Consider the following 21666-nt stretch of genomic DNA (forward strand, 5'->3'; position numbering starts at 1 on the left):
TTTACAGAGCTGCTGCTTGTAGCTTTTATGTCTTTGGTTATCTTGCCACAGAAATTCTCACTCATCCCCTCCAAGATCTGTAACGTGATGAAAGAAAAAAGCAGGATTGTGGTTATACATGCAGTGCTTTGATCACACGGCTTTCCTAGGAACTTGTACTAAGCAAGGAGATTTGAATATACCACATGGCTACAGACAGACGTGTAGAAGAATGTAGAGGAAAATGGTGGAATTTTCTACAAGATAATGTAATTTATGTTGGCTATCCTTACATATTAGCAGCAACTGAACCATTTCACCTCTGGCGGGCTCAGAAGGCTTTCATCTGAAATCTCTCACAATCCAAAGGAATCTCCCAAATCTCAGCTGCTTTGCTGCTGGTACCTGCCTGGCTGCTCCAACAGCTTCCACTGTGCAGCTTGGCGATGAGATCTGCAGAAATGCTCACCTTACTGTCTGAAAAGCCTTGCCAAGCCTTGTGCAAATGCAGCTGCCTCTATCACCCCGTACCGTGGCCAAAGCAGTGGATGAGGCATGAGAGGCCTCAGTGACAGTGACAGCGCTTTGCCTGGATGCTGAGAAACCAAGCCAAGCCTCAGAGGTGCCATGGTGAAGATATGATGCAAGGAGAGCTGCTGTGTCAGGATGCTCACATGGGCTTGGCAACACAGACGCATCACGTTCCTCCCCACATCCCTGCACCTTGAAAGCCTCTATGGAGTGTCCTGAGAAGGATCTTGCAGCCCAACATCAGCCTGGTCTAGGGGACAGAGTGTGTGTAGAGCAGAGCCAAGGTGGGGAAGCTTGACAGGTGTTCCAAGGTGCTGTGCATTGGCAGGGGAACTCCTCAGGGTGTCCTCCTTGTCCACTAAATGCCCATTTCCCCCATGTCTTCCTGTCCAGAGACACTGCCTGCCCAGTGCGGGTGCTGCTGGCTGTGGCCCCGGAGGCTGTGCTCACCCCGCAGCACGGCACGGGTTGGAAGCCCGTGCTCCGTCGGGTGCTTTCTAATGCTCTTTTTGCTGCTGTTTCAGGAAAGCTGTTCTAATGTTCTCTCTCCCTTTCCTTGTCCCTTTTCCTAGTCCCCACCAAAAGGTGCCACCATTCCCTACCGCCCAAAGCCCGCCTCCACCCCTGTCATTTTTGCAGGTGGTCAGGTAAGAGCCGACCCGCTTGCAGCCTCCACTGCCAACCTCAGCCTTTTACTGCAGCACCAGCCGCTGCCAGTTAGTGCACTCAGGTTTCTTGCCTTCTGACTTGCATGGTGTCATCCCATCCGTGTCGCGCTGCAGCAGCCAGACCAAAAGCTCCTTGCAGAACTGCTGGGGACAGGGGCTGGGATGGGCCAACAGAGAGCATGGTGCCTACAGTGCCCTTAGGATGGAGCTGGTGACAGCACAGAGGCTGTTCTGTATTGGATGAGTCTATCTATCTACTTAAAATGCTGATTTTGCTCATAGTCGCACCTCTAGGAGCCCTGGCTCAAAAATCAGCTTGATCTTTTATCAGTGTTTGCTGATAGCTATGCGAGGGGCCATGCACGTATGAATATTTCCTATTTTTGGGCATTACCATCTAATTAAAAGGAACTTTGCATGTTGCAATTTGGTATCAGGTGGGCCAGGCTCTTTTTAGCCTGATCAGGACTGGGCTGTTCCTCTGCTCCATGGGAGGATCAATCCCTGCCACCACAAGGGAACTCCTGCTGCAGGAATAAGCCTCACCTGTATCCATGAGACAGCCTATGTCATGTCATGCCATGGTAAACCAGGCTAAATCAAGGCTTGCAGTGACTTCTGGCAGCTCTTAGAGGTAACAGCAGACTTCTGTGTGCAGAATAGCCATGTATGCAACACGTACCTTAAGTCTACGTGAAGCATGTGTTCCCAGTTGTGCCTCTCAGTTAAACTAATGAGTAGTTGATTTCCGTAAAGCATGACAGGAATGAGCATAAAGCTCGGAGAGCACCATCAGGTTGGCCCACAACCTGACGTGAATCACCTGGTGCCACCTCCTACACCACACAAGCTGTCCCATGCTCTCCCACTCCATAACAAAATAGCAGAACAGCAAGCCCAAAGCACAGGCTGCCAGGCAGCGTGCTGAGTTAGCATCTCGTGGTCACTACCAGCATCAGGGCAAGGGTTTTGTGCAGCCTGAGCAACCATCTTGGAAAGGAGCTTTGGGTCCAGCTGCCTGGCGAGTAGTAGTTCTCAAAAGGGAGAGTAAGGGGCAGCGCACTCCTGCTGCAGGGATGCTGCGGGATGCAGTCGGCACCGTGGGCAGCAGAGCTCATCCCCATCTGCCCCAGTGAGCCTCTCAGCCTTGGCAGCTCCTTGTGGGCCAGGCTGGAGTGAGAGGCTCAGTCTGCATCCCCCCAGTTCACCTCCCTGCCTTTCATTTTGCTGCTTCCAATTAATGTCTCAAATCAAAAGCCAAAGGCCAAATCAAGCTGCCAGGAAATGCCAGGTTCTCCCTGGCATTAAAGGCCTCATTATTTGTGAAGGATGCAGCACATGTTCAGAAGATGTTCCTTTTTTTTTTCTTTTTTTCCTGGCCATCCTTACTCTCCCTTTATCAAGTGCTATCCATCTCTTAGAGCGTTTCTTTCAGAATCATCTGAATAATGTGGCAGCTAGTGAGATACATCTTGCTAGCTGGTTGAATCCAAAACGTTGGGCACTTTGGTGGCTCTCAGTCCACAGCGGTGCTTATCTTCGGGTTATTTCAAAAGAGTAGGGATTACTACAAGCTATGGTAATAACAGCAAACTGTCTAGCCAACATCTGCATGGGTTTTCCTGTTGTAAGCCCCGGGACATGTGGCAGCAGCCTCATGCATGGCTGCAGCAGAGTGCTGGAATGGATGGGAGGTTTGGAGTGGGCTGGGAGCTGTGCACCCTAAAGGATGGCATGGCCTTGCCCGCATTAGGATGCACTTTTAGGCACAGACAGTGGTGGCGATGCCATCGTACACCCCTTGCACAGAGCTCTGGCTGCTGAGCACCTTTGCACAGTGAAACCCATTGCAGCCTTGCCTCCCCCTTCATACAGCCCTGGGATGTTTGAAGAGCTGTGTTCTTCTTTGGGAAGAGCAAAAACAATCTCTCTAGGCTGGGAGGGGCTCCCTGCAGCCCCAAACCCAGCAAAGCCCAGGGCTGGCAGGGCTTCACCACCTCCTGTCTCCTCTAACAGTCTGTTTTTCCTTTGCAGGCCTACACAATTCAGGGACAATACGCCATTCCACACCCGGATGTGAGTTTTACTCTTGTTTTTTTAATACCCTGTTATGTCACCTGCATGCTACTTTTAGATGACAGAATATTAATATTAGACAATAATATTAATAGCATATTCTCAAAGTAACTGGCCACGTGTAGTCTCTGTAATACCTTGAGTAACCTCATAACCTGTGAACACACACTTTATTAATTCTGAGGACTTGGCCTGATGCTAAATTGTGCTATCCCTTCATGATGAGACTAACCAGATCATGCATTTTGTGCCTCAAAATGATCAAAATGAGCAAAGGAAGGGGAAAAAAAGGAACTTATCTTCTATTTCCCCCTTATCCTAGAGCATTGGTCATCCAATGGCTTGCCGAGATTTCTGGGTGGGATGGGAGAAGCAAGAGCTTTTTCAGTGCGTGGTTTCCTATTTGAAGCAGGGCATGTCTCTTCTGTGGGATCTTCATCCATGTGATGAGGGATGGGAATGTGTTTTGCTCGTGCTGAAATCCCCCCTGCTCATGGCTTCTTCTGATACACAACCAAGGACGGGTGTGGGACCTGCAGTGCATATGCTGGGGGACACATAGGGAAGGGATGCTTTTATAAGACGCTGCTCTTGTGGCGCAGCTCTGTTGGTTTGATGTGGCTTGGGGCTTCTCCTGCCCATTGGGCAAGTTGGGTGTTGAGTCATTGCCATACTTCTTCTCCAGGCCAGCAGGCACTGTGAGTGCATGCTGCCCGTGGCCCCACTGGGGACAGCCTGGTTCTGTGCTTGTTCTGCAGGCTGGGCCATGTTTGTAGGAGCAGTGACTTCCCCTGCTTGTAGCAGAGGAGCACAGATATCACTCAATTTTCATGGTTTGGCTGTCTACGTGGTGCCAGAATGCACGCACTTTGAAGAGCTTGCTGTAATGCTGATCAGAAATATTCTGAATCGTGTGCCTTTCACTTCACTCCCCAAAGCAGAAGAGAAATACGGCTGCGTGTTGCAGTGGGTAGATCACCATGTTCTTGTCCCAGTTTTCCTTTGCAAACCATGGAAGCAAGATGTGTTTTCCTTGTTACTATTCCCCTCTGTTTGACAGGAATAAAATGCAGCATAGCACACACAGTGCTTTGGAAGAATTTAAGCTTTCATCAGCACTGGCAAAGCAGTGTCTGATCCTTGCTGCTGCGCTCTGCCCAGCTCCATGCAGATTTGCTGAGACCTGGAAAAAAAGCTGTGCGTGCGAGAGCTGTGCTTGCCATCCCCCCCTCCTGCAGCCCTCTTGTGAGGATCTGTCATTTTAAATACTGCTCCATAAAGAAACCCATGCTGAAGATAGTTTGGGGGCATTGCCCTCATTCTTGCAGGTCGCTGTGTTTAGCAGACCCCTCCTGCAGACCCACGACAGCGTTTCAAACACCAAAGCTGAAATGCAAGCTTCCTGCCCCGGTTTTTCTCCCTCTGGCAAAACCTACACAGATCCATGGAAGCTTTGCCCTCCTAGAGGGCTTCAGCATTGCCTGGGGTTGCTAAGAACCAGCATCAGAACTATTTCTGAGTGTTTGGAGAGCACCATCGTTCTTCAGTTAAGCAGCAATGAGTGTGATGGAGTGTGGGTGGTGATGGAGATCCCCTCCTGCTCCCCACTCAAGCCGACCTGTCCACCTCCATCCCCCTTCATTTTGTTTGGTTTTAATTTGGAATGGTGACACAGAGCACAAAATGTACTCCCAACAAGATTCTCGCTTCCTGACGGGGCTCCAAAAGGTACCCATGACAACAAGGGATGTGAGGCTCTGAACTACTGCTGGCCATGGCTGAAGCCCCTGTGCTGCCACGGGGTCGTGCCCACAGTGCCCATGTTCCAGGTGGCCACACAGGCTGTCCATCTCACGGAGACATTTCCTACCTGAAGGCAAAGCAGCGCCACACAGTGCAGGGGAGGTGGTCACAACCAGAGGGGCCATACACGGGCAAGTGCCCTTCTGCTGGCAGCCAGCAGTGAGCAGCATGCTGCAGACCTGGCAGGGGCTGGAGGTGCTTTGCACAAGGCCATGCTGCTGCCTTAGCAGCTCATCACACACAGGGGCTGTGTGCCCATGACAAAAAGCCAGGACATCTATCTGATGGGCTGAGAATGGGCTTCTAGCTAGTATAGTACTTCAGACCCTGGCCAAGCAGTTCTGCAAAAGATTTGGGCTTTATTGCATCTTACCCAGGCCAAGTCCTTCTGTTAATGCTGGTTTTGCCATGTCTCAACATGGCTTCCAATTTTTTGTTAGTTTTTTGTTTTGTTTTGTTTTGTTTAGGTTTCTTTTGGTTTGTTTTCTTTCTCCGTTATAATTTCGTTCTTGCTTTTTGGTGTGACTTGTTGTACTCTATGACAATAACCTTCTTAGCTCTAATGTCCCTCCTACCCCTCAGCAGTTGACCAAGCTCCACCAGTTGGCTATGCAGCAAACCCCCTTTACTCCCCTTGGACAGACCACCCCCGCTTTCCCTGGTACGTACCCACACGCCCTTTCTAGATATCCTTCTCTTCTTACCTGTAGAGTTTCTCTCTCTTTCAAAAATCGTTGTATCTAACAGAAACAAATAGGAGAAGTGAAGCTGAGGTCGCAACACCCATGGGGAGAGGCTAGCAGGGAGGTCAGATAGAAATCTGGGGGATGTGGCAGACGATAACCATGCATGCCCGCTCTGCTCCCAGTCTTGCTGGCTTTCTGAGCAGAAGGATGAGCTCCAGCACCACCCTTCCCAGCCAGCATCCCCTGCCATGCACCCATTGCAGTGGGCAGGATGTCCCTGCATCCCGCAGCACCAGCGAGAGATGCTGCCCTGCAGGATGCGGCTGGGACAGCAGCGGGGAGAGCAATGGGAAGGCACTGTGGTGCTGGGTGCTGGTGTGGCTCACCAGCCTGGGCTGCAAAAACACTGCTAAAGGCTTCACAGAGAGCTAGGAAGCAGATATAGAGCGCAGGGGATGGCAATGCTGAAAGCTCAGTGGTTGAGGTGCTGGATGGAAATGTCTTTTCTGTCCGTATGTTCATCATATTTTGAGCTTCCTAGATGAAGTGACATTGCTTATCTCCTCGAAGGCAAAAGCATTAAATCTGTTTCTTCTTTGCTCTTCAGGAGAAAAGCTGCCCTTACATTCCTCCGAAGAAGCTCAAAATCTGATGGGCCAATCATCAGGTAAAACACAAAGCTACAGGGAAATCAGTAGGCGGCTGCTGAAATATATTTCTGAAGTAGGACTGTGCCACTGTTGTGCTCCTGGATAAATTGTCTTGTTTGTGGAGAAGAGAGCATGTTTCCTGGTGGGCAGTATCGTGCCCTCCATCCCCTCTGTGCAGCATGTCCAAAGGGAAGTACCTGCAGTTTGTTACCTGTTTTTGATGTTTGTGTGTAATGACCATCTATCTAATGGAAAGACACCAGCGTCACCACCATTATTCTTCTGTTTAATTTTGCACAAGCTTCATCTAGAAAGCATAGAAAAATACTTGTGGGAATAGCAATAACATGAAATTTTAGCTGTCTCTCTAGTCACTCAGGGATAGCTGCGTTTTTAACAGACCCTGAAGAGCCAAATCACAGCCATCTTGGAGAAATTTCCATTTCAGATGTCCCTGGCAGTTGCAAGGCCATGTGCTGAATGTGCTTTCATACCCTGCCATTGTTCAGGGAAATCACCCCAAGACCTCCCGGACATGCTGGGGCGCACTTCCTGCCTGCCTTGAAAGCATCTGGGAACATCACCCAATCACAGACCATGGAAAGAGACCCAAACAGGTGGTAGCAAAAATAAATGTCGTAATATTGCTCCATGAATCCCTCCACACACCCTTCTTTGCCCTTTGCCGTTGCCTGTGGCACTGATCCTGCCCCAGCCAAGTGTTAGGGATGGCACATTCCTGGATATGCTCATGACCAGGCTGGATGGGCCTTTTGGCAGCCTACTCTATGGGAGGATGTTGGACTCCTTAACCAGGAGACAGGAGTTGGGCTCAATTATCCTTAAGGTCCTTTCCAACTCGTGATATTCTGTGGTTTTGTGATTCTATGAAACAAGATGTTCCTGACCATGGCAAGGGTTTGGAACTGGGTGGGCTTTAAGATCCCTTCCAACCCAGCCTACAATTCTCTGACTCTGTGTCTCCTTGTGTTGCATCCATGGCAACTGCATGTGTGTATCAGAGAGGAAGGAGCTTGTGTGCCAAAATAAGTTATCTGCAGGCTGTAACAACAGCTGTCATGATGCAGAGGGTGATACAATGCCCCAAAACCTATCTGGGAGAGAATGTGGAGGGCTATAATGGCATGTGGGAGGACAAGCACATGCATGAAGGGCATTTAGCATCTGTGGACCCGTCGCCCTGCTCTTGCTCTCAGTGGTCCAAGGGACATGTCCGTGGCTCTTCATGACACCTTGCTGTGATGGTGCCATGCCCAGACAGGTGTGGGTTCAATACTGAGGCTACTGCTGCCAGACAGACAGATGGGAGCCCTTCTTCTATGGCACAGAGGAAGTGCCGGCCAGCAAAACTCAGTCATGGCTCGCAGTAGGTGCTCAATGCTCTCAAGGCAATGGCGCACTGCCATGCAGATGCCCCTCTGATTTTCATGACCAGGGCTTCAGTGCTGCTGCTGCGTCGTGTCACAGCAGTGTGGCAGCGCCAGTCTTCTACTGCTCTTTTTCTCCAACCCCCTTAATCCTGCTCTTTGCTGTGATGCAGGCCTTGCAGCCTTTTGGACTCTTGTGTACTTTGTTAAAAGCCTTCCCTGGTTGTTGATATGTTGTATAGATTACTGCAACTCCCTATTAGCTACCAGCCAGCTTCTGTCCCATGGATTAGTATGTCCCTTCACCAGCAATGAGGTGATTGACCTGTGAGGAATGCAGGCTCCCACCTGGCTACAAGCCCCATGCAGCTGCACACACAGGTTGCTCTCCTGGCTCCCTTTGCTACTGCAAAGGTGAGCATCTGTCCTGTCTCAAGAGAAGCTGGGAGGGAGCACTGTGCTGTGCTCACTCCTTGCTGCAGGCAGCACGTTTCCATGTAGTTTTGCAGGGAAGCAGGCTCTCCATCTATGTGCTGTTTGCCTTACCCTAATAGGGTCCATTGGCCTTGACTCCAGGCAGTGTGTACATCTTCAATTCAGCACTTTGTCTGCTGAGCTGCTTTCCTAAGCGAGCTGTGCTCAGGGAGGACTGGAGGGCACATGGACAGCCCTCCTCCAGGGCTTGGTTTTTCTGTTGCTGTGCAGAGAAGCATTGCATGGGAAGGGGCTTATCCCACCTATGAGGGCTCCTCTGCAGTGATACTGCAGCCCTGTGCTGTGCACACCTTCTTGGTGCCAGCCCTATTGGGGGACAAAGGGTCAAACGGCACAGGAGAAGGTGACACCCCGCTCAGATGAGGCAGGTAGAACCGTCTTCCTCCTCCTTGTACCGGAGTGTGTGATCCCCTTCCTCTCCCAGCCCCTGAGCAGGACGCAGCCTTTGCAATGTCGACTGCTGCGGGGAACTACTGGCAACCCGCTGCACTGCTGCTGCGAGCTGTAACCATTTTCCCTTGCATATGCCCAGGTCTGGATGCCAGTCCCCCGGCCAGTACTCATGAACTCACCATTCCCAATGATGTAAGTACCGTGGCGCTTCCCCCACCTGTGCGTGTGTATGTCCACATATATATATATATATGTATACATATACATATATATGTAAATTGCAGATGTACAGCCTTGTTACATGCGTTTAGAGATGCCCCTTCACTGTCTTCACTCATACCTTGTGCACAGCTCCGCAGTCTGGTTGTCTGGGGTCATGGAGCACCTCCTGGGCTCTCCTCTGTTGGTAGCTTTCCTAGGGAGAATCCTCCTCCATGCTCCATTTTTCCTTCCCAAGTGAACTTAGTGCTCACGAAAAAGGCCCAGCTGACAGCATAGGGAAGGGCAGGGAGCTCTCAAGCCCCAGTATAATTCTTAATATACCGCTGGCAGATCTGAGAAGTTTCGGACCTGTCCTTCTGAAAGACAGTACATTGTGGTTGGGTACTGGCAGCAGTCAGTGTTCGGGTCTTACAGGTGGAGGCACTGTGGTGAAGTGGTTATTGTACTCAGATGTCAGTTAGAAGAAGGTTGGAGTTGTGGTGATCCAAGAGAGATGCAAAGAGGCTGCTTGGGATGTTCAGATGGGAGGAGGTGCGATGAGAGTCCAGGCGGGCAGCACCTGGACCTGTGGTCTCACTTGCTTCTGGACTAGTTGTCATGGGATGAAAACCAGCTTGTGCTCAGTGGAAAGTGGAGAAGTGATGTCATGACTTGGTCCCCACCACCATCACCTACCAGCCCATCATTCTCAGAGGTTTCTGGATGGGGTCTGGAGGCTGTTTGCATTTCTTCTTCCTATTTAACAGGCTTTTGTCATCCCAGTGAGGAAGCCTGGGGGAGCCCAGTGCTGGCAGTATTGGTAGTATTGAGTGACCCCTGAAAAGGAGCCTTTCCTTCCTTTTAGCATGTGGAGCAACCTGCCACGGGACACAGGACCACTGGGAGCACTTGCTAAAATCCTGGCTAACATCAGAGCTATGTGGTGTTGGTGTTACCACCTGCATCTCCTTCCCATCTGCTGGATGTGCCTCCTGTTGCTTTGATGGCTCTGAAATTCCTGCTGTTACCTTCCCTGGAAAAAGAGAACAGTCTTGTCTGTCTCAGAGTGAAGCACCCACTGGCAGGTTTGGGCAGTGCAGAGCAGACCACAGTTGCGTTGCAGAGAAAGGAGAGTTTGAGGGAATCTTGGGATTAAATCCAGCTTGTCACTCCCATGACTGTCAGAAGCTTGAACACTGTGCAAGAGAAGCTTAGATTCTGCTGGAAGTCTCTCTGAAGGTCTGGCTGGAGGTCTGGCTCTCCATGGTCCTCTGGCAGATTCACAGCTACACATATGTCTGTTTGCTGAAGCACCTCAAGGCTCTCTGAGCTATTTCTGAAGACCTGGATGGGTGGCTGTTGGGTTGAATATCACACAGCAGCCCTGGAGACAGAAGATCTTTCCAGTTCTGTGATGGGTGTATGTTCAGATCCCTTAGCCTTCACTCCAGGCAGAGATGAGATGGACATGGCTGGAGACAGCTCTTGCTTTGGGGAGCTAAGAACCCGTCACCATGGGCTGACAATGCAGCTTTCTTTAGGACTTACAGAAGGAAATCTTTTGGAACAGCATGGTGCACGATAGCATCATTACTCAGGAAAACTGCAGGTCATTTCTCTACTCTTCCTAACCCTCTTCTTTGCTGGGATCTCCTTGCTGAGAGAGCTGCAATGAAGGCATCCACCCAGAACGGGCCATCTGACAGCAGGACCAGCAAGTATTGGAGCAGTGATTGTCTCCCTTTGTACAGGCAGTGACAAAAGTCCAGCAACTGATGAGAACATCCCACAGATTTCCCAGGTATAACCGTGGAAGGGCATTCAAATGCTGATGGCCACACGGGATGGGTTGAATACCAGGACAAGGTTCTTCACCAGAGGATGATCAGGCACATCTCCCCATAGAAGTAGTCATGATGCTGAACTTCAAGAAGCATCTGGAGAATGCTCTCAGACGTGGTATGATTTTTGGGTGATGCTGTGTGGAGCCAGGAGTTGGACTCAATGATCCTTGTAAGTCCCTTCCAACTCAGGAAGTTCTGTGATTCTGTGACACTCAGCAACACCTCGTGCCTGTTGGAAAAGCTGCACACCTTCATGTGCCTGACCCAGCTATGGTGCCTGAGAGACCTGTGGTTTGGTGCACAAATACTTGAGAGCAAGGATGAAGACACCCTCAAGGACCACTGAGAAAATTCACACTTCTTCATGGCTCTAACAAAAAAGTAATTATTTTTGAAAGAGCATGGAAGACATTTTCCCGTAGAATTCTTCTGTCCTGCAGCATCCTTGTAGGGCAGTGAGGGAGATGCCGAGAGTGCAGAGGTCAGGATGAGTGAGTGATGCTAGCAGCGAGTGGCTGGGGGACGCCTGGGGCTGGGCTGATCCTAAGAGCCTTGTGCCCATGTTGAGGTTGGGTCTCCTCGTTTCGTGAGCACTGAGGTCACAGTGTCTCCAGGCAGGGCAAGGAAGGCTCCGGCCGCGCGGTCGTGCTCGTGTCCTCAAGCTGCGCTTCTTCACGCCATCCCCCCGCGCTTTCTTTCTAGCTAATAGGCTGCATAATCGGACGCCAAGGGACCAAAATCAATGAAATTCGGCAGATGTCTGGAGCACAGATCAAAATCGCCAACGCTACGGAAGGGTCATCGGAGCGCCAAATCACCATCACAGGAACCCCCGCCAACATCAGCCTCGCTCAGTACCTCATCAACGCCAGGTGAGATCCGGTAGCGGACGGCTGCCACTCTCACTCCAGGAGGGTTTTGCTCATAGCAGGGCAAAATCGCCGTCTTCCCCCGCCGAGGAGGTAGCGCTGGGGCAGGGCACGGAGACGGATCTGGTCTGGTGGCGGGAAGGCGTAATTTGGGACCTTGCTGTGAAACCAGCCCTCTCTCGCTACCTCCTCGGAGCCTCTCCCACGCGCTTCCAGGCCTCCACCAATGCTTTCCTCCATCGAATGAAGTCAACCAAGCAGTCGAATAAACAGCAGACATGGGAATGGCCTGATCGCTTCCTTTCCACCTCCCGGCAGTGCAGCATGGCAGGGCTGGGGATGCAGCAAGTTGGGCTGCGTGCGGGGCTGCCGGCCACGGAGCCATCGGGGTAGCTGGGTGGGCCAGGTGGGCAAGTGGCCCATGAGCAGGGGGGCATCTGGCTGGCTTCGTGCTGTCTCTCAAGGCCATCCATCCGTCTGTCCATCTGTCCATGCTGTTGCTGGCAAGAAGAAGGGGTGAGGGCAGGGGAGTGCTGGCAAGGTGTGCGCAGGCTGTACCCCTCCTTGCACCCACCCCACCCCTGCCCCGACCTGCAGCAGGCTCTGTCACCCCCTCCTCCCCGCTGCCCAGCCCCACGGCACCTCCCCACCACCTCCTGAAGAAGGAGAGAAAAGAAAACAGAGCAGCTCTGTCATTGGAAAGGGTTGTCTGAGCCATGGCTCAGGCCATGGCAAAAGCAGAGATGGAGGGTGACCTGGTTGAGGGGAAAGATGGGACACAGCTTGGCCTCTCTCTCAGTTTGTAAAGGCAGAGCAAATGAAGGAATCGAGGGAGCTGTAGGTGACATGCCAATGGGACAAGGATGCTGGGACTGATGCTTGCACCTGGTAGGAAGGATTTTGGTAGAAGCCATGTGCTCGGATATCTCCTGTCAGCACCTTTTGTGCATGGCACCTCTGCTAGGGGCATTCAGTGAGGTTCTTGAGCATCCTGAACTGTCCATAGTGCTCCATGTGCTCGGGCCACCAGACATAAGACTTCTGCCATAAGCTGTGACATCTCCACAATCTGTGAACCTCCTGAGCACCACCTGAGAAACCCACCAAGGCACCAAGCAGTGGGAAAGAATTATCACTTACCCCCTTCAGGATAGGGACAGGATGATTGGAGAGAGTGGACTTGTCTGCACAAAGCTGAGCCCGTGAGTGCCTCACCAGGCATCCCATGGGCCGTAAGCAGGAGAGACAGCGCTGCCCCACAGGATCTGTGTTTTCTTTTCTACTCCGTTGATTAAGCGCTTGTTTTTGTCTCCCCCGCCCCTCTCTCTGCCCCTGTCTATTCTAGGCTGACGTCTGAGGTCACTGGAATGGGCGCACTCTAATTTCCACCCACCATCCTCCACTCCGCACCACCTGACCCTCTCCAGCCAAGGGCACTCCACCCAGCCTGTACAACCTATACATTTACCGTCTTCCCCTTACCTTCACAGATACTCTTTTCTTTACTAACAGATATATATATATATATAAATACACATGCATATGCATATGCACCGTTTCTTTATGACCTCCTTACTCTGCTCCTGAGATCGCTCCTGAACTCTTTGGTTCTGGTCCTTGTTTTCAGCGTATGGTGTAATTACTTCATCTTCTTTCCAGGGGGGTCAGGGAGAGGGGGTCACTGGTGTGACTCAAGAAGACACCGGGTCTCCAGTGTCAGTCTAGTGTAGCTACTTAAACGTTTGCATTGACGTTGGCTGTTCTTGCTGTAGCCTATGGCCCGTGACACCATCCAGAGCTGTGCTCGCTGCCCTCCCCGTGGTCCCCCCAGTGCTCCCCCTGCGTTTGCTTCACCCCCTGGCCTCCCCTTGCCGCCTCATGCCCCTACCCCAAGGATAAGGTGTAGTTTTTCACCCCTGTGTTGTTTTGGAAGCAGAATGTGTGGGAGCCAAGCCTACATGCATGCATGGGTTCACGCACAGATGTCTCTCTTTGCAACATGGCAGGGTCCAGACAAGCCATTTTTAATACTCAAGGAAGGGAATCTCACTCTCTCTCTCACACAAACACACATACACAAAATTCCCTTTTTATAACGAGCAACTGGATGCAGGAAGAATTCAGCTGTGCAGGATTCACACCCCCAGGGGTAAATGAAAACACTCTTTGACAATCCCCACAAGCAACCTTTGGACAATAGCTCAGGAAGATCTGTGAGCCAGCTGTGTTTGTCAGTGTTTGTGTTCAATAAATGTCTGTGCAGCTCTGCTACCAACAGGCTTTGACTGTTCTTCTCCTGGGCCACCCCACTGTTCCCAGTGCCATCCTTCCCTCTGCATCCTTCTCCATCAGCAGCTCATGAGCAGCTCAAAGGGAAGGTGGGGGGCTGTGTACAAAACCGGTCCATTATGATTATTTTGTTTATGAAAAGTCCCAGTGGGTGATGCACTTCCTGAGTGATCCTAGGCTTTCTTTTTTACCAGGGAGGGTACTTGGCTTGCACAGTGTTTGGTTTTCCAAACCAAATTATGCTTATCCTTACGGTTATGCTCATGGTTATGATTATGGTTATGGTAATGGTAGGAAAACAAATATCTCATCACCCTCTTGTCTGGACAGATCCGCTATGTCTGTGCCCCAAGCCCTTCCCCTGCCTTCTGCTTCCAGGCTTTACATCTCAATTGCCACTCAAAAGTGGAAACAAATATATTTTCCATCAGTCAATCTCCTCCTGTGTAAAACATGTCACCCATTTTCCCCATATTGCAACCACTGCAATACATTTCTGCACTGTGACACATGGGAAATATATTGCTTCTCCTGGCAAGCCCCGGGGCTGGATGCCTTGTCCCTCTCCCCATTCTGCAGAGCCTCCCCTGGGCAGGGCAGGGGGCACAGGCAGCAGCATGGCAGATGGTCCTGGACAGGAGGACGCGGGCGCTTTGGGCACAGCAAATGGGGTCAGATGGAGCCTCTGTGTCTGTGCAGATGCCAGAGCTGCAGTCAGTGCTGTCATTAAGGTGCTGTCCTCAAGGACGGATGCTTTGCCCAGGGAACAGTGGTTCCCGCAGACCGAGGCTGTTCTGGATCCGCACTCAACCCCACATGAACCCGTGATGAATCCTCTGCCTGGACCATCCCCATCAGGAGTCCTCATCTTCCAGTTCCATCAGAATTCTGCTTTTTGCTTTGATACAGGCTGCTGTTTTGTTTTAGCTATCTGGAGACGACCTACAACGGAGAAAGTTGTCAGAGCAGCTCTGGCTGGGAAATGCTGTGCTCCTGCTAATGAAGCTGAGGATTTCTCAAAAACTGGGAGTACAGAAAATAACAAATCCAGGATGGGGTCCTTCAAAGCTTGTTCTGCTGCTCAGGGATCCATCCTCGAGGGAGAGGAGCCTTTTCAGCCTTTTCTCCTATGCATTCAGGCTTCAGCGAGTATGGCAATGGAGCTAAGCCCTCACTGGGTTATTTTGCAAAGAGAAACAGCAACAACAAATCAAAAAAACTAATTTTAATGGGAATCTAGCTGCTTGTCCATTGTTATCTGGGCTTGAGCAAGGCCTGGAGAAAAAGCTGATTAAACAACAGTTGCAGTATCTGCTGGGAACATGTTGATGACAGCAATGATAGCAACAAAATCATAAGGAATGCATTAAACTCTTTCTCTTCCTTGGTGCAACACAAATGAAGATGGCATGAAGATTGTCTTTTTTCTTTGGAGGAAGTCACATTTCACTTTACTTGTGAGATGTCCTAGTTTTACATTTAATAGGAACTCAAAGCACTGCAGCGTTGCACCCACAGCCATGTCAGTGGGAGAAACATATGCACATCTTTAATACTGAAGTGAATACTCAGGATGATGTGAATGTCACAGTTAATTAACATAAGAGCTTTAATGCACTGCTTGTGTCTCTCAAAGCAATGCGCTTTATCCAGACAGACTGATTCAACATTTTTGGAAGTATCTGGCTCAGTGAAACTCTTTGGGGATGTATTATTTTGTGGGAAACTGGGATTTTGGCAGGAAAGAATTGGTGCAATGCCTCATCCTGCTCCAGACCCCAGAGTGCGGTGGGGCCTGCAGACCAGATTCAGCCCCTAGGATGGCTCATATCTTTCCCAAGTCATGCTCCCAAAATTGAGTGCTGGGAGTATTGCTCTGTGCATTTTTCTAGATTTTATTTGCAAAAGGTTTTTTTTGCTAAAAAAGTACATAAACAGAGTTGAAAAGGTAGATTGTTTCCCCTAAGGGAAGTGACTTTCACTAGAGAGGCTCTTTAAATTGAAATTATTCTCATTTAACTGTAATTCAGATGTTGCTTTTTTTTTCTTGTATTGATGCTAGTCACTTTTAATTATGCTAATTTCAAGCTTATGGCCCATTAGAAAGGGTAATTTTCCCCGCAGAGGCAGGTTTTCTAGCGGAACGGACGAGCCCTTGCTCTCGCTTTGCTCCCACCGCAGTCACTAGATGTCCCTCTTGCCCCGCGAATCCCGCTACAGTTGCAAGACTTGACACGGCCTCTCTCTGAACGATGTGCATTGTCTGACCCTCCCTCCACTCAAGCACACATCCGTCCATCCGAGCATCCATCCATCCATCCATCCGAGCATCCATCCATCCATCCATCCATCCATCCCTCCATCCATCTATCCATCCATCCACCCGTCTATTCATCCACCCACCCACCCACCCATCTATCTATTCATCAGTTCATCCACCCATCCATCAATTCGTCCATCCATCCATTCCATGGACTGTAATCTTTTTTGTACCCTAATAAGCACAGAGTTTGTAAAAACCCAAGATACGGACAATATTTTGATGTTTCAAAGTGTAATGATGTCACACTAAAAAAATGATAGATATTAGAAAATGCTCCCTGTGAGGTTGGTGAGGCCCTGGCACAGCTGCTCAGAGGAGCTGTGGATGCCTCATCCTTCACAGTGCTCAAAGCCAGGTTGGATGGGGCTTTGGGCAGCCAACTCTGGAAAGTGTCCCTGCCCATGGCAGGGGTTGGGGCTGGATGGGTTTCAGTGTCTTTTCCAACCAACCCAGTCTGTGATTCTGTGGTTCTGTGGTTCTGTGATTCTGTGTGCATGCTCCCAGCCCCAGCCCCTTCCCACCTGGAGATGTTGGCTCCTCATGCTAAGCTATGGGGAAGCACATGTGAGAAGCATGTGTTGATAGCCAGCAGTATTTCCTGCAGTGGCAATCAGTGCAGCTGCCCAGCAGGAGACCAGCACCATGCCCCAGTGCAGGATTGGTCCCACCAACACTGGGACCTTCGTGAAGATCCCCTGTTCTGTTGGGGCACATGTGTGGCCAGGCTGGCACCAGCTCTGGGTCTGCTGGCCTCAGGTCCTACCACACGCTCTTCTTACACCACTTGCACCAAGGGAAGAGGCTCCCAGCACACAGCCCCAGGCTGCAGCTGGCCTGACAAAGCAGATTTGATCTTGCTGGCCTGGCGTTTCGCAACAGAAGGACGTTTTTCCAGAGAAGGTCCCCAGTGGCCCCAGACCCCTCCAGCGGCAGCTGGCACCAGCACAGAGCTCGAATGGAAGGACGTGCAGGAAGGTCAGGGTCTGAGTCCAATTTCCCTGCTCCCATGTTCAATTGCAAAGATCTGCTGAGAGTGTTATTTTTGCTAAAAAAAAAAAAAAAAAAAAAAAAAAAGAAAAAGAAAAAAATGCAGCTCTGGATCTTAATCCACTGTGCTGTGCACGGAGCCCAAGGCCTCCATCCAAAGGGTAACGTGGCAGTGACTTTGAGGAAGTACTGAATGTACCAGATGTGTGGCTTCTCCAGTGCCAGATGTGCTCCTCCCCCACCCCAGCCCTGCGCCGAGGAACAAGCGGTGCCGAATCACCCTGAAAGCATCCTGCAGACTAAACCTCGCCAAGCGTGAAACCGGAGCGGCTCTGGATTCCCACAGCCATGTTCATGTGGCTTAGAGCAGGGATGTCCCTTCCCAGAACACGCACTGGCACCTGATCCGCACGCAGGGAGCAAACCCAGCTGGGTGACATGGGGTGAGCCATGCCCTGTGCCCAGCCTCAGCCTGCTACTGATGTACAAGGCGCATGCTGCTTCTAAGGAGCTGCTTTGATTCTGAAAGGGAATGCTGGGCTGTGCATGCTTGAAACGCTCCCCAAGCACTGCATTCTGTCTCCCTGCAGGCAGTGTCTCAGCAGCAGTGTTTGCTTCTGGAAGAGATCCTTTGTCTGAATGCATGTGTGTCTGCAGCAGAGAGCAGGCCAGAACCAGGAAAGGGGATTTATGCTGCTTGGCTCTGGAGCCTGCTTGCATTCTGCCCCTCTCAATGAGCCCTGGGGTGCCCTGGGGTGGTGCAGCCATCATGGTACAGAGAGTTGGCTGGGAGGCTGGAGCAGCATCACCCTGAACCCAGGGTTGCAGCCACTGCTGGCATCAATCCAAGATGCCAATCCAACAGGATTTTCCCTTTCCAAAGGGAAGTGGGGCAGCTCCAAGAGGAGTATGCCCCAAATTTTTCCTTCAGTGGGTTGTTTGGAGTGGTCCTTCTGGGAAGAGTTGTTCTGGGGGGGAGAAGGAGTAGCCAGCCAGATGCTGGTTCCTGCTGTAGGCAGTGCTGTGTCCTTCTGGGGATGTCTGCATGTGCAGCTCGGCACACAGCCCTGCTCCTGCCTCCTATATGGGAGTGCTGTGCTGTAAAAAGGCAGTCAAAAAAGCAGCACTTATAGCCTTGAGAAACTGAAAACCCTGCTTAAAACCAGTTTCCAGTTACGCAGAAATGCTGCTTCTTCTCTTGCCTTGAGGAGATTTCTGTATCTGTACAAAGTGCTATGATCTCAAGGTGCGCAGGATGGCGCAGCACATCTCCAAACACAACCAGAGCAGGGCAGGCTGTGCCACACTGAGCACAAAACCTATCCCCCATGTGCCTCTGGTCACCATTTACCAGCCCAAACAACATGTGAAAATGATGCAAAAGATGGGCTGTGGACTGCAGGGAGGTGCTCTACATGGGGACACTGCCACACTTTGATTGGTAGGGGTGGGCAGGGTACATGGATGGTAGGTTCTCAAACCAGGGGAGAGCAGCCCCATTGGGCATGGCGGTGCAGAGAGGTGTATGCTAGTGCCCTCCTTGCTAGTGCACGCTCCCTGGTGCTGAGCACAGGTGGGTGATGTCAGTGCGGTGCTCGGGATGTTGGGGCATCCTGCAGGGCCCTGTGATCGTGCAGCACTTGTGGGGTGTTTCTGGGAGGACGAGGAGGATTAGATGCCAGCCTGGGGCCTGACCATCTCCTTTGGTTGGCCTCCAGCTTTCCAGATCCAGAGCCCCATGGGAGGACCTTCCCTGCGTGACCAGCTGCAGCAGCTTGCACCCACGGTGCCTCCAGTGCCCCAGCGCTACCTGCTTCTGCCACCAGCCTCACTTCTCCAGCCCTTGGCCTCCTGCTGCTTTATAATATTGTATTCCGTGGCTTTTATGTGCAAATGCAATAAAGCTCTTGCTGATTGTGGTCCCGAGTGGTTGCTTACCAGCAGGAATGCCGTGCAGCAGCAGGATTCCCCGCAGCCCCTGGAAGGGTTAAAGTGAAGCTCATCCCATGCAGCCCACGCATCAACTGGAAAAAGCTGCTCAGTGTGCTGGCTGTGCTCAGCATCAGGAAACAATCACGCGCAGCAGCCGGGCTTCCAGGAGGGGAAGGGGAGCGGGGTGGGGGGAGAACCCTGAAGCAAACCCAGCGCCCCTCCCAAAAGGCAGCAAAGGCCAGGATTCATTACCCGCCGGGAGACGTGTTTATAGCAAATGTGAGTCACCGCCGGGGCCGGGCTGTTGGGATGGGTGCATGCTGCCCATCCGGCCCTGCACAATGGCAGCTCTCAGACCGGCTGCCCCACACCACGCTCCAGCAGCTTGGAGCAGCCCCAGTGTTATTTTGGGGTATGCCTTTTGCCCAAACCATTTTGTTTCTCATTGGAGAAGCACTGCCAGAGAGCTGCCGCTTCCCGCTGTGGTGCCTGCTGACCCTGTGCCCCTTGGAGAGGGCAATACTACCCCATGGGGAGCAGAAATTGGGCTCTGTGCCCGACTGGCCCCTGACACACAGGCAGGAGAGCCAGGAGAGCCTGTCTAGACCTTGTCCTGATTGGAAAGTGAAGGAAAGTGAACCCTTTCCAACATTTTCTTGTGCCCCATCTTCCATGCCAGCCCAAACTGCATTCATCCCATTTTCTGTGGGCCAGCCCCATGGCACACAGTGCCTGCCCATATGGAGCTGCCAGCTTGCAGCATGGAGCTTGGTCACTCCACCAGCATCACAGAGTGCCCATTCCCATCCCTCCTGGCATCCAAACCTAACAGCATCCCCATGCTCCAGCTGCCCACCACCAGCCCTAACTCAAAACAAGTGATTTGGAATTTGCCGAGAAAAACATCACTCCACACTTGCTCTCCTTCACAGCCCGCTTCATTTCGAATTAGGTGACACAGAACCATAGAACCATAGAATATCCTGAGTTGGGAGGCACCCATAAGGATCAAGTGCCAGTCCTGTCTCCACATAACACTACTCAAAGCCAGCATGGCAAAGCCAACACTTCACCAGGACTGGTGATGCTGTGCCAGGAGCAGCTCCATGCCTCCATGCTCCATGCCTGGCACCATCACAGGTTTCTGAGCTTCTGTGGGCAGCTGCAAGGCAGCCACGACCCATAGGGACAATGGCAGCCCCAGCTGCATACTGCTGCTCCAGGAGGGCTGACAGGAGTGAGAGTGTTTGGGGATTTGAAACAACCAGCTTAACTTTTCCTCTTAAAAAATTAGAAGAAGAATTAAAAAAAAAAAAACACCACCAACAACAAAAAACAGCAAAGATGCTTATCTTTGCTTATCATTATGACCCATTGGGATTTACCCATCTGCAATGTGTGCTGGTGGCCCCTGCACTGTCTCCTCTGTAACTTGCTCTGGGCCGCAGCCACTCATCCTCCCCTCCTGGGCTCCTTTTGGGGACAGTCACTTCTGTTCAGCACTGTGGAGCCAAGGAAACAGACTGGGGAACAGCAAGATGGCTGGGTGTTGTATATCTACTCTTCATTGTCCACAGAAGAGCTGAGGACAACGCTTGGCACTGAGCTGGGAATCTGTCCCTGCCAGTAAGGGTAGCTGGCTTGTTTTGTGCTTCTAGGAAAAAGCTGCAGGCTGGAGTTGGCCCTACTGGAAGGAGAGCTGGGCTGCATACTAGGCTTGCACCCAGTCAGCTGGGATGACCACTGGAGTGATTGCAAATAGTGAGCTTAAAGGGTACGTGCTGAAAAAATGGGAGCACGAACACTTGGTAATAGACATGCAGGGAACTTGGGAACAGGGACAGGAACACCTGGGCTGGGGCACAGCATCCCTGCAGCAGCGTGGCATGGGTCAGATTGGCTTTGTGCAGAACTGCATCATGACACCAGCCCAGGGGGAACAACTGAAGAGTGTGCGAGAAAGCAAGAGCCCCCTGCATCCTGGAGCTTGCTGCTGGTGCAGAAGGAAAATGAAACCATAATTCAGAGATCAGGAAGCAAGGAAAGCAGGGATGGGCTTTTAGCTCCCTGAGAGAGGTGAGAACCAAGCTGTGACAAAGCAAACCCGGGCTTGCATGTTGCATGTGGAGGTCAGAGGATGGCGTTGCCGTGGCTCAAGAGCTTCACATCCCATCTCCACAATAAGCCTGTTCGGCAAGTGCCTTGGTGGGTGAAGGGACCAGATCTGGGATGAGGGTATGGGCTGAAAACAGATCCAGCCCTGGAGAAGCTTCCCTGCAGGGTCCCCCTGTGTAGCTGTGCCTAGTGGCACATGGGTGGCAGAGGGGGTCCAAGAGCGCCATGCCTTCTCTTCCAGCTCCCACGCTGTATCCAATGCCTTCCCTTTTGTGCTTCTCTCTGAAGAAAGCCAGCCAAGCATTCCCGCAGGCTCAGACAGCTAGAAAAGAAATATGATTACCAGATGGTTTGTTTTTCCATAGGACCAGAGGCCAGTGTGAGGTAACAGGGAAAATTTTAACCCGCCCCAAGCCAGCCTGGGTGTGGGGCTGCTT

At 51.4% G+C, this 21666-nt stretch overlaps 1 protein-coding gene across 31 annotated transcripts in view; it reads left to right on the forward strand.

Moving 5' to 3' along the window:
• Positions 1-19101, forward strand: part of PCBP3 (poly(rC) binding protein 3) — a 48499-nt gene extending 29398 nt beyond the window's left edge. For 7 of the 31 annotated variants that reach the window (XM_085228791.1, XM_085228788.1, XM_019616829.3 and 4 more), the window contains 7 exons: positions 1083-1226; positions 3213-3254; positions 5640-5718; positions 6351-6410; positions 8809-8861; positions 11417-11586; positions 18901-19101. In XM_085228791.1, the coding sequence (XP_085084917.1) occupies positions 1083-1226; positions 3213-3254; positions 5640-5718; positions 6351-6410; positions 8809-8861; positions 11417-11586; positions 18901-18943 (591 nt within the window). In that variant the 3' untranslated portion in view covers positions 18944-19101. Of the gene's footprint in view, positions 1-1082; positions 1227-3212; positions 3255-5639; positions 5719-6350; positions 6411-8808; positions 8862-9735; positions 10016-11416; positions 11587-12928; positions 17626-18900 lie in introns of those variants that run through there. The other 24 variants (XM_010713171.4, XM_010713176.4, XM_010713172.4 and 21 more) reach the window with 20 other exon arrangements.
• The last annotated feature ends 2565 nt before the right edge of the window (positions 19102-21666 follow it).

The sequence above is a fragment of the Meleagris gallopavo genome, chromosome 7, assembly GCF_905368555.1.
Source record: "Meleagris gallopavo chromosome 7, MGAL_WU_HG_1.1, whole genome shotgun sequence".
NCBI classification, from domain to species: domain Eukaryota; kingdom Metazoa; phylum Chordata; class Aves; order Galliformes; family Phasianidae; genus Meleagris; species Meleagris gallopavo.